General features: G+C 62.5%; 1 protein-coding gene across 1 annotated transcript in view; it reads left to right on the top strand.

The window, feature by feature from the left end:
* FAM222A (family with sequence similarity 222 member A) overlaps positions 1 to 11,620 on the top strand; it is a 54,736-nt gene extending 43,116 nt beyond the window's left edge. Inside the window, exon 3 of the mRNA XM_032398011.1 lies at positions 8,938 to 11,620. Within this exon, the coding sequence (XP_032253902.1) occupies positions 8,938 to 10,214 (1,277 nt within the window). The 3' untranslated portion in view covers positions 10,215 to 11,620. The remainder of the gene's footprint in view (positions 1 to 8,937) is intronic.

Raw genomic sequence — 11,620 nt, forward strand, 5'->3', positions numbered from 1 at the left:
GGGAACAACTTCTGTAGGAGTGTGTCCAGTGGACCGGCAGGAACCTGCCATCAGCTGGACAGTACCTGGAGGGCAGGCATGTGGCCATGGGAGGTGCCTGGGGGCCCACGGAAAACCCCGGAGCCTGGAGCAGGAATTCTGGGCTGGCGTCTCCCCACCGCCCCCACCCCCACCCCTGAATCCACCACCATGCCCTCCTCTACCTGCCCCTCGGGGAGCGACTACCACGGGCCTTACAGGGCAGAGTATCGCACGGACCTCGGCCACCTGTGATTTGTCCACCCCATCTCCCCTCAGAGACGAGAAACTGAGGGTCCCGTTAAGCGGCCTGCCCAAGGTCAGCCCCCGAAAGCCGTAACGCTGCGCATCGCGCCGCCACGGCCCCACCCCAGCCGGAGTCCGCGCTTTGCACCTACTCTCCTGCAGAGCCCCCACCCGTCCTCCCGAGCTTCTCCCCTCCTGGCGGGGGGCCGCCAGGGGCCACCAAGTCCCGCTCTCCTGTCTCCCTGTAGCAATATTAAACCCCACTCAAAGGGCTGCTTTTAATTGGCTTAATATACTCATTAATAACCACGTCTCTTTAAGGCACCTGTAAAAGGCCCATAACATTAAACTAATGGCAGGAACAGTTCATCCGCACTTCCAGCCAGCCTTTTAAATCTCCCGACAGGACTCTAATGGGGGCCGTGGGGCAGGGCGGCCCAGCTCGCAGGGTGGGTGCCTTGGTTCCTGCGCACGGGAGCCCCGGTTCTCTCTGGCTGCTGACCCCGCAGCCTCCCGGGGGCCTCGGAACAGGGGCGTCACTGGACTCCGCAGCACCTTGCAAGCACCTGCTGTGGTTCCACACTTTTTTTTCAAGGGTCAGGGGTGGTGAGAAAGAGCCGGGCTTGCCCTCAGCATTTCACCCAGGAGACAAGGGACAGTTACAGCATGGGGGCCCCGGGACGGGGGAGGGGGTGCAGAGCCCGTCCCCGCGGAGACCCGGAGCATCAGAGCCAGCAGCTTCTTACTCCATTCTCACAGTGCGTAACTCCTCCCGTACGCCAGGCTCTATATGGACGGTTCCACCCGACCCCAGACTCACCAGTCTCCACCAGGAGCTGGGAGGTGCGGTGGACAGAGACAGGGGATTTCCCACCAGGGTGTGGGGGAACCGATGGACACAGACCAGATGAGGAGGGTGTCCACGGGTTGTGAGCACAAGGGGGCATCATTCCAGCTGAGCTCTAAAGGACCAGTGGGAATTTGGTTACCAAGGGGAAGCATGTCAGGGTGAGAGACCCGTCCCGAGCCAGGGCGTCCATGGTGCGCAGCGACTGAGAGCGGGGGCCCGGGGGACAGATGACGGGGGCTCAGAATCTGGCTCACAAATCTTTTCTGTGCCACCAGAGCTCTTGAACCGGTGGTTCCTCGGGCCACCTCCCACCCGGCAGGTGTACGGTTTGCCCTGCGCGCTGTTCCGAGCACTGTTTCGGGGGTGCGTGCCTCTGGGCCGGGCACAGCCTCCCCACCCACCGCAGTCCCTGCCCGGCCCATTCCCAGTCCCCCGTCCTCCAGTACTCAGCAACAACATGCAGGGAGTAGCATTTGCAATCCGCACTTGACACCCTGTTCCCTGAATGTCTCCCCTCCTCTTCTGAAACCCAGGAGACGTCAGAGGGCAGGGCTGGGAGGATCTGGCAGCATGCCTGGCCAGGGCAACGCTCCCCCGAGGGTGGCTGTCGGCACGTGAGAGGGGGCCCAGGGACACCGTGGGTGTGTCCAGGGGGTCTGTGGGGAAGGAGGGCTGCAGAGAGAGGTCAGGGTCACGTGGCCGAGGCCTCGAATGCCAACCTGAGCAGTTCAGGCTTCACACAAACCGGGGCTCAACGGAGGGTGTTACAGAGACGCACCTGGGGGCTTTAGTGAATTCATCACCACCAGCCACCATGGCACCCCGAGGATAGGCCCCTTGATGGCCCTCATAAAAACTCTCCCAAGACCAGCAGCAGCGTCCCCATTTTGCCCAAGAGAAAACTGAGGCCCAGAGAGGGGTAGTGGCCTGCCTGAAGCCACACCGTGAGCGGCAGAGCCGGGATTTGAACCCAGACGTCTGTGACTCAGCCCACGTTTCGCCCCCTCCCCCTCTCCCCCCCGCGCCATGCTGCCTTCTCACAAGGCTGCCAAGCGCCCTCCGCGCTCTGCTCAGGAGTAGAGGCAGCCTGACGGTGGCGGGGGCCCAGGGGGGAGCCAGGGAGGGCCTCGGGCTGCTCAAGGCCAGGGGAAGAGGCGGCAGCTCTGAAGCAGGCTGCATGACGCAGACATCAAGGGCAGGGCCCTGGGAGGAAGGAGAGCTGCGGGCCTGTCCCCCCCCAACGCAGCACACGGTCATGGCCAGCCCCTGGCGACTGCAGGAAAGCGCAGAGAATAAAACGCCCCCCTCACCAGGCAGGGCCATGCTGGCATCTGGGACTTTTCTCTTCAAGTCTTGGCTTGACGCCCCCTTCGAGAGGGAAGGAGAGAGACCGAGGGCTCGTGGGTACAGCCCCTCTGTAACCTCCTTTCCACAGGCCTGTACTGCACACCTTTGCCCACTTTGTCAGAGCCTTCTAGAACCCGAGTTTTAAGGCCCAGCAAAGCACATTTCTGCTGAGGACCTGCTGGGTACTGTCTCGTGGGGACAATGAGGATGCTCCCAGGACTTCTTCGTGAGGCCCCTTTATCTGCCCTATTTTCCACCCAGTAGCCTGAGGGATCCCATCAAAACTCAAGGAAGGTCATGTCTCTGCTCTGGTCCCCGCCCTCCAATGCGGAGCGACAGCCCAGGTCCTCACAGTGCCCAACCCTGCCCACCTTCTATGACACTCTCCTGTAGACTCTGCTTCCCCAGTCCCCTTGGCCTTGGCACTTGCTGTCCCCCGGCGGAGACCGCTCTTCCGTCAGAGAGCCACGTGGCTCTCTCCCTCACTTCACAGCCTTCCCTCAAAGGCCATGTGATCAGAGACGCCTCCTTCGCTGATCACCGAGTCCACACTAGGCACCCCTCCCCGGGTCTCTCCCTGCCCCCCGTGCCCTGCTGTTTTGCTTACTGTGCTTGCATAACAAACCACCCCCGGATTCGGTGGCCTCCCACAGCCATCTGGTGTGCTCGGAGCACGGACAGGGCACAGTGGGGAGGGCGTGTCAGCTCCGTGACGCTGCCGGCAGCGGGGTCGGGAAGGCCTCTGCTGGCCTGGGAAGACCGGGCTGCGGGCTGGACTCTTCCGGAGGCTTGCTTCCTATCAGGTGGTGGATGCCGGCGGTCCGCTCAAACGCCCACACGTGGTCTCCATGTGGCCTGGGCTTCCCCGAGCACAGTGGCTGGGAGCCAGGGATGGACACCCCGACAGACCGACACAGAGCCACCTCGGTCTCCGTGCGAAGTCACGCTGCCTGTAACCGCCCAGCCAGGACGGCCACCCGGCACCACGCCTGCCACGCTCCCCTCGGCAGAACTGAGCTGAGTTACTTCCCGTTCGAGCGCAGGAAGGGCGACCTCCACTACTTGTGGGAGGAGTTGCCCAAGAATTCGTGGACAGGTTTTAAAACCAGCACGCCCGCTTTGTCCTTGTTGCCAGGGCCTGTAGCTGCCTGACGTGGTATATAGGATTGTCGCCCCTGCTAGACTGTCAGCTCCGTGAGGGCAGGGACTCTGCTCTCACCGCCGCTGCTTCTCCGAGGCCCTGTACACGGCCCGCATAGGCAAGGCCTGGGAGCTGGAGGGAGGCTTCGGAGAGGCAGCTCTCCACAGGGCTGCCTCCTTGGCTTAGTTCCTCCTGGGACTCGTTCTGCCACGTGTCGTGACTGGCCACAAACAGGGGCCCCCAGGCCGGAGGGATCCGTCCGGACACAGCCTCGTCATCCAGTAAGACATTCCCGGAGACCTACTCTGTGTCCTGTAGACACTTGGGGACACGGCAGTGAACAGGCCAGCTCAGGGAGCCCGAGTCTGCTGGGGCAGAAGGACAAGCCCAGGGCCACCAGGATCTGCTGTGGTGCCCGTGGCGGCCATGCCCAGGTGCTGATGGGACCTCCGGGAGGGGGGTCCCCTAGTCCAGCTGGAGGTATCAGGGAAGGCAGGGAGGGAGTAGCATCGAAGAGAGGCCCTGGGGCCCCCCAGCAGGCTGCCCCCCTCGCCTGCCACACGTTAACCCTGCGAGCCCTGCCACCCGTCCTCACCACTGGGGACGGCTGGCTCAGCTGGCTCCTTCTGTGAGGCCCTGTGTCATTACCCTGACCACATGGGGCTGTGCAGCTGGGCTGAACTTGTGGCTGCCCCCCCCAGGGGAGAGTCTAGAGCCCTCACCAAGCTCCAGGGTAGGGGGCCCAGCCTGGCCCAAGTGGCCAGAGACCCCCCAAGCCATGGCTGCCATCCCTTGGCGGGAAAGGCTGGGTCTGAGGCACCTAGGGTGGCTCAGGAGAAAGCCCCTCAGGAACAAGGGGTAGAGTAGGAGCTGTAGACTCCCAGGGCCACAGAGACACTGCAGCCAGGCCAGGTTTGAGACAAGGGACTCTGGTCACGTGCAGGGGCGGGTCCACGCCCCCCCCCCCCCCCCCCCCCCCGGCACTCGCAGTCACAACACTAAAGAACCCGCAGCACAGGCCCAGGTGAGGTCTGTTGTGGGCTGCCAGCTGGCAGGCTCCAGGAGCGGGCCGAGGGCAGGGGTGACAGCTGCCTGGCCTGCGGCCTCTGGGGGCTCACCTCCTGCCTCTCTGGGCCCCCAAGCTGACTTAAAGGCCCTTCCTTGGGATGCAGGTGGGGTGGAGGGGACTTGGAAGGAAGGCAGACCGGGTCTGCAGCTCAGCTCTGCGCCTCTCCCAGTTGTGTGGCCTCCGAGGCTGGGAGCTCCCTTCGTCGTCTGCCAACGAGGGCCTGGTGCTAGTTATCTACTGCTGTGTTAACTGGTTGCTTCAGAACTTAGTGGCTTAAGACATCGATAGACATGTATTCTCTCTCATGGTTCCTGTGAGTCAGGGATTCAGGGGCGGCTTCGCTGGGTAGCTCTGCTCTGTGTCTCCCCGGAGGCTGCAGTCAGGGTGTCGGCTGGGGCTGCACTCATCCAAAGGCCTGACTGGGGCTGGAGGACCTGCTTCCAGAAGGCCACCTCACGTAGCTGTGGGCAGGAGACCCCAGTTCATCTCGCTGTGGGCTGCTCCATGGGCTGCTCCCAGAGCAAGTGATTCGAGTGGGTGAGGAGGAAGCCCAGTGCGTCCATGACAGTCACACTGTGTCTCCTCCCTGGGACCTCAGAGGTCCCACGGGTCGCCTGGCCTGGGAGGAGACTGTACCCAGGGGTGAGTACCAGGTGAGGTGAGGAGGATTGCACAGGGAGCATGGTAGATCCTGGAGGCTGCCTGCCAAATGCCACAACTCGTCTCCTTCCTCCTCTGTAAAACGGGGACCCCTCCCAGCTCTCAGAGGGGTCAGGTGCTCCAAACAAGAGACGTCGAGAAAAGCTGTGGGCGCAGAGCCTAGCCCGTACTTAGCGCAGCCAAAGGGCTGCCCCCATCTGCTCCCACAAATGCTGGAGGCCGCAACCCAGCCTCGTGGAGCGCTGCTGACCGGCCGGGGCCCAGATGGGCTCCTCCTCTCAGTGAATGGGAACCAGTAACAGGCAGGACTCTTTTTATCCGCCCCCTCCTCCTCCTCCTTCTTAAAGGTTTTAAACACCTAATTTATTCCATCCATTAGATAGATTTTGTAGATTTAATCATTTTCACAGTTGGTGGCTCATTGGATACTCAAGATAAACTCCAAATGAAAGTATAATGGTGAGGACAAATGAGTTTTCACACCACAATGGCAGAAACCTGCTTGGGAAGAGGGTTTAAGAGGAACAAAAATACACACAGATATAATTTTTTTCCCCGGCAGCTGCTTTTGCTGACTATAGTAGGTTACCACAGTTAATTTCACCAGTTTTGTTCATCTGTAAAATTGCATAAAAGTGACATTTTTGTGCTCATTATAGCAACTGCTGATTTATGGCTGGTAAATGAAGAGCTGGTCCCTTTTTTGCGGGACTCTCCGAGCGGCGCTAAGTGCCCATGAAATTGCTTGTATAATGTAGTTTAAATCCAATCTCGGAGAAAGATTCCCCCGTTGGCCAAAGTGACATTTCCATTCTCCACACCGAGTTTATTTTAGGCCACTTGGGGGGGGGCTGCCCCAGGCAGGGTCAGGATGGAGGCCTGTGGCCTGACAGGGGTCAGCTCCACCTGCCCAGCCTGGATTAGGACAGAGGGATGGAGGGGCACTGGCCCAGTCTCCTTGGGATGCTGAGGGCTGCCTACCTCTTCCCTCCCTGCTGCCCTGCCCAGGTCAGACCACATTCCTGCACCTCAGGGCAGAGCGAGATGACCTTTCTAACACGCATGCCTGCCCCTACCCTTCCCCTGCGTAACACCTGGGGCAGGGCCTCTCCAACACTCTTGTGGAGGAGGCAGTCCTGTGCACTGTAGGATGTCCTGGGGCATCCCTGACCACTACCCACTGGACACCAGTCGCTGGGGTGGAGGCTTCCCCAACCCAAGTGTGAGTACCAAATGCATCACCAGACTGGTCAATGTGCCCTGGGGTTGGGGGGGGCGGAGAACCACTGCCCTACAGTGAAGAGGCCCCTCTGCACCAGCCCGATGCCCTCCCAGGCTGCCTCTCGCGCGCGATTGTCTGCCCTGGGCTTCTGCTCTCATTCTGAATTACTTACACTTCCCACTCGGGACAGGCTTCCTCACCTCTGGACCTTTGCCTGTGCTGTTTCTTCTGCCTGAAATCTGTTTCTCTGCTCCCTCCTCACCCCTTTCAAGAACATTGCCTTAACTGGGATGCTCTTTCTTCTAGAAAGCGGTCTTGCTTTCCAAAGCCTGCCTGAGTGAGGCCCCCCTGCATCCCAAAATGCCTTGCCTCCCTATCACAGCACATACCTTGCTCAGATTGGCTGTGAGCCCAACAAGGGGATTGGGGGTGAGCCTCGGGAAGGATGGGATGTGGAGTGAAGCCTTCCAACGGTTGGGGAGGAGGCCTGAGGAAGGTGGTGGGGTCAGCACTCCACCCCAGCCACCATGCCAGGCCCACCTGTGCTGGTCAGGAGGAAGGGCAGCCCGAGCCCCTGCCCGTTTCTCCCCAGGAAGGCCCTTATCCCAGGCAGATGCGGAGGGTATTACCACTCCCGCGTAGAGAGCACCTGCTTCTGCTAACGCCACCCCACCACACACAACTCATTACAACTCACAGCCACCCTGGGAGGCAGTGTCCCCGGCAGCATCACCCCCATTTTACAGATGCGGAAACTGAGGCTCAGAGTGAGGAAGCCTCATTCTCAAGTACCCCCCGAGAGTCACTGGTGGGCCCCAGGGGTGCTCATGGGGCAGGAGGAAGGCAGTGTGCCGTGGAGACCTTGAGGGGTCCCCTCGCCCCCTCCCAGACCCAGAGAGGTCACCCCCTCCCAGCACCGACTGCATGCCTCACACCCTCTGCTCAGCCCCTTGGCACAGTCATTCCTCCAAGCCACCCTGCAGGACTGGTACAATCATGATCCCCATTCCACAGGTGGGGAAACTGAGGCTCAGCCAGGCAAGCCATTTGCCCACAGCCACAAAGCCCCACAAGCAGACAGGATTCTACCCAGCCAGCTGGTTCTAAAGCCCAGGGTCTTCCCAGCTAGCTGATGGAGGCCCCTGCTCCCTTCCCCACCCAGGGACAGTCCTGGGCAGCACCGAGGAATGTCTCAGGCCCAGGGAGGGGCTTGGGATGGGAGACGGGGCGTCCTCCCACAGCAACCCACCTCCCCCATGGAAGGGGCCAGTTGTGCGACCAAGAGTGGGACAGTCAGCCTGTCACGCAAAGTGCACCCTTCAGCCCCACGCTGACAGTGTGCAGAAAAGGCAGTGGTGACAGGCAGACTCGGGGAGGGGCTGGGCAGCCGGGGCCCGAGCATGGGCATGGGAGCAGCCGGTGGAAACCAACAGAGCAGCTCCTGCCTACACCACGTCCCCCGCTCCAGGCCTTGGGCTCCATTCACAGAGCAGCACGCTTAACCGTCCCAGAGTTCGGCAGGCCCTCATCGCCCCATTTTATAGGTGAGGAAAGGGAGGCACAGAGAGGATGATGAAGAAATAGGAGGAATGGCCTCCCAGCGGTGTGGTGTTAAGGCAGGTGACACCAAGCATCACTGAGCATGTGGAGCCCCCAGAACTCCTGTGCTCTGCGGGGGGGGGGGGGGGGGGGGGGGGAGAGCCTGGCACATTCTCTTTGGCAAACTGCGGGTATCTTCTCCTAGAGCTGCATCTTCACCTGCCCCGAATCCCCTGCTAGGCATAGTCCCAACAGAAGTCGCTGGATAACGTGGGCATGAGGACGTGTGGTGCTAAGTGTATCGGCCCCAGCGCCATCAGCAGTAGCAAGGATGAGTACACTGTGATGTCGCGTCCCACACGAGGACCACGGAGCAGCGAGAAAGCACGAACCACGCCCCCCCGCCCCCGCGGGGGATCCCACAAGCCACCCTAGGTGGCAGAGGCCGATGCCGGCGGGGTCGCATGGCAGGATTCCATCCTCCCTGTACGGACACTGCCATCAGAAGTCAGGACAGCTGTGCGCTCGGGCGGGGACGCAGGGGGCTCTGGGGGACAGGCAGCGTCCCTTCGCTCGGGCGCACGGCTGTTACAGGAGCGCGCTCCGTCCGTGAAAGTTCAGCTTACAAAACGTGTGGCTTCCTTCCCCTACTTGACACCAGATCCGGAGCTTCGGAGCGTAGAAGGAACAAAGTGGAGGAGCCAGGGGATGGGTGGGGAACCGACGGAGGGAGAGGCAGAGTGAGCCCCCCCTCCCCCCCGCAGCTGGCGGCGGCGGGGCTGCGGCCTCCCCGGGTCACGGGGGCGGCGCTCACCCGTGCTTTCCTCTCCGACCTGTCCCCGCAGGCGAGACGGCGGCCAGCTCCATGCATTCGTCCCGCTACCCGAGCCCGGCCGAGCTGGACGCCTACGCCGAGAAGGTGGCCAACAGCCCGCTGTCCATCAAGATCTTCCCCACCAACATCCGGGTGCCGCAGCACAAGCACCTCGGCCGCACCGTCAACGGCTATGACACGAGCGGCCAGCGCTACAGCCCGTACCCGCAGCACGCCGCCGGCTACCAGGGCCTGCTGGCCATCGTCAAGGCCGCTGTCTCCTCCTCGGGCGCCGCCGCCCCCGCCGGGCCCGCCAAAAGCGTGCTCAAGAGCGCCGAGGGCAAGCGGACCAAGCTGTCGCCGGCCGCCGTGCAGGTGGGCATCGCGCCCTACCCGGCACCCAGCACTCTGGGGCCCCTGGCCTACCCCAAGCCCCCCGAGGCGCCCGCCCCGCCGCCCGGCCTGCCCGCGGCCGCCGCCCCCGCCGCCTCCGTCATCCCCCTGCCCGGCCGCGGCCTGCCCCTGCCGCCTTCCAACCTGCCCTCCATCCACAGCATCCTCTACCAGCTCAACCAGCAGTGCCAGGCCCCGGGCGCCGCGCCCGCCGCCTGCCAGGCCGTAGCCGGTCCCCGCCCCAGCCCGGCCAAGCACGGCCCCGTGCCCGGCTTCCCCGGCATGGCCTACTCGGCCGCTGCCGGCCTGCCCGACTGCAGGAAGGGCGCCGAGCTGGGCCAGGGGAGCACGGCGGCCTTGACGTTGGCTGGGGCCACCAAGCCTGCAGGGTACGCGGACGGGGGCCTGGATTACCTGCTGTGGCCGCAGAAGCCGCCCCCACCGCCACCCCAGCCGCTGCGGGCCTACAGTGGCGGCACGGTGGCCAGCAAGTCCCCCGAGGCGTGCGGGGGGCGGGTGTATGAGCGGGCCGGCGGGTCGCCCCTCACCTGCGGCATGGGGCTGCCCACCGGCTTCACCGTGGGCCAGTACTTCGCCGCCCCCTGGAACAGCGTGCTGGTGACCCCCACCAGCGACTGCTACAACCCGGCGGCGGCGGCAGTCACCGAGCTGGGGCCGGGGGCGGCCCGGGAGCTGGCGGGGCCCCCCGTGGAGGCCCTCTCGGGCCTGCCCAGCAAGAGCGTGTGCAACACGGCGGTGCTGAGCAGCAGCCTGCAGTCGCTGGAGTATCTCATCAATGACATCCGGCCGCCCTGCATTAAGGAGCAGATGCTGGGCAAGGGCTATGAGACAGTGGCCGTGCCCCGGCTGCTCGACCACCAGCACGCCCACATCCGCCTGCCGGTCTACAGATAAGGGCTGCGCGGCGGCCGCACGGACAGACGGACAGACAGACAGGGCGCCGGGCGGGGAGGCAGGCCGCGGAGCAGGGTGGGCGGTGCCCGTGGAGGCCCACAGGGAAGCCAGGCTGGCTGCTGCCGTGCGGCCACCTGATGGGGAGTAGCAGGGCGACCTGCCTCCCCCAGGCCCCCCCCCCACCATCGGCTGCCCTAGGACACGGGGAGGGCCCAGGGCAGCCGCAGACGGCCACCCCGTCCTCCCTCCAAGCTGGCAGAGGCAGGGAGAGAGAAACCACCTTAAAACAGGAATGGTTCTTTCTGGCTTTCCCAGGAGAGGAGCTCAGGCCAGGGTGGGATACAGGAGGAAATGTGACAGTCTAGAGTAAGGGTGGGGTCAGAGCAGCCCCCCGGGGGTCAGACATCTCCTCCCCACCCCCCCATGAGCTCCCCGGTCTCCTGGAAAAGGAGCAGAGAAGGGGCATAGGAAGTCACAGGGCCTACAGTGTCCCCCACTGGCCAATCCAGGTGAAGACCACTCTAATAGAGGCTCCAAGGACTACCAGCCCCCCCTGCTCCTCCCTCCTCCTCTAGGTTCTCCTTCCCCTCCTCCCGTTCCTTCCCAACACAGAATTGTACCCCCATCCCCACTCTCTCCAAACCCTGTACTACCACCTTCCCCCTTCTCTCCACATCTTACAGGGCTGCTGGACACAGTTGTACAGGCTGTGCACTGCACAAGGGCACCTCGTCCAAGGAGACACCATTTGCATCCTAGACTTGTATATTTATTATGGCAATTTTCCGAATCTTGAGGAAGGGGCGCCATTTTCCCTATTCGCACAAAGGCACCACCGGGGCTAACAGTGGGCCTACCATCTTAGACACCAGTCAGAAGGACCCTACCCTCCCTTCTTCAGGGGTTTCCCTAGGAGCCAGCGAGAAGGCGACCTACTGGTTTTAGTTGGGAGACCCAATCCAACTCCCTTCCTGCAAGCTGCCCTCCAAGGCCTGCCGCGCACCATCAGGGGTCCAGGGGGGGAGGCAGGCAGGGATCCCCCCTTCCCCGTTACGTCCCCAAGGCCCGAATTCCCCGAGCCCTGGCCCCTCTGGCACTCCGGAAGCGGTACTGTATCTCTCCAAGGCCTGTTCAAGCACTAAGTGCATTTACAAATCTCTGAGAATGTTTTTTTTTTTATACTAAAATTGACCATTATATTCTACTGTGAGAAGTGCAGTCTGCACTATATTGTTTTAAAAACGAAGAGAAAGAAAAAAGAAGGAAAACACAGATGGTGTTTCAGCTGTGGAATTGTTCTGTAGCTCTTGTTTTGTTCTTTCTTCCCTCCCTCCCTCAGGAGTAAAATGGGCCGTCTCCTCCCCTGCTGACCGGGCGCGGAGCCCTGAGGAAGCAGGCCAGGAGCC

This window comes from Phoca vitulina, unplaced genomic scaffold (genome assembly GCF_004348235.1).
Source record: "Phoca vitulina isolate PV1807 unplaced genomic scaffold, GSC_HSeal_1.0 scaffold108, whole genome shotgun sequence".
Taxonomy (NCBI): Eukaryota; Metazoa; Chordata; class Mammalia; order Carnivora; family Phocidae; genus Phoca; species Phoca vitulina.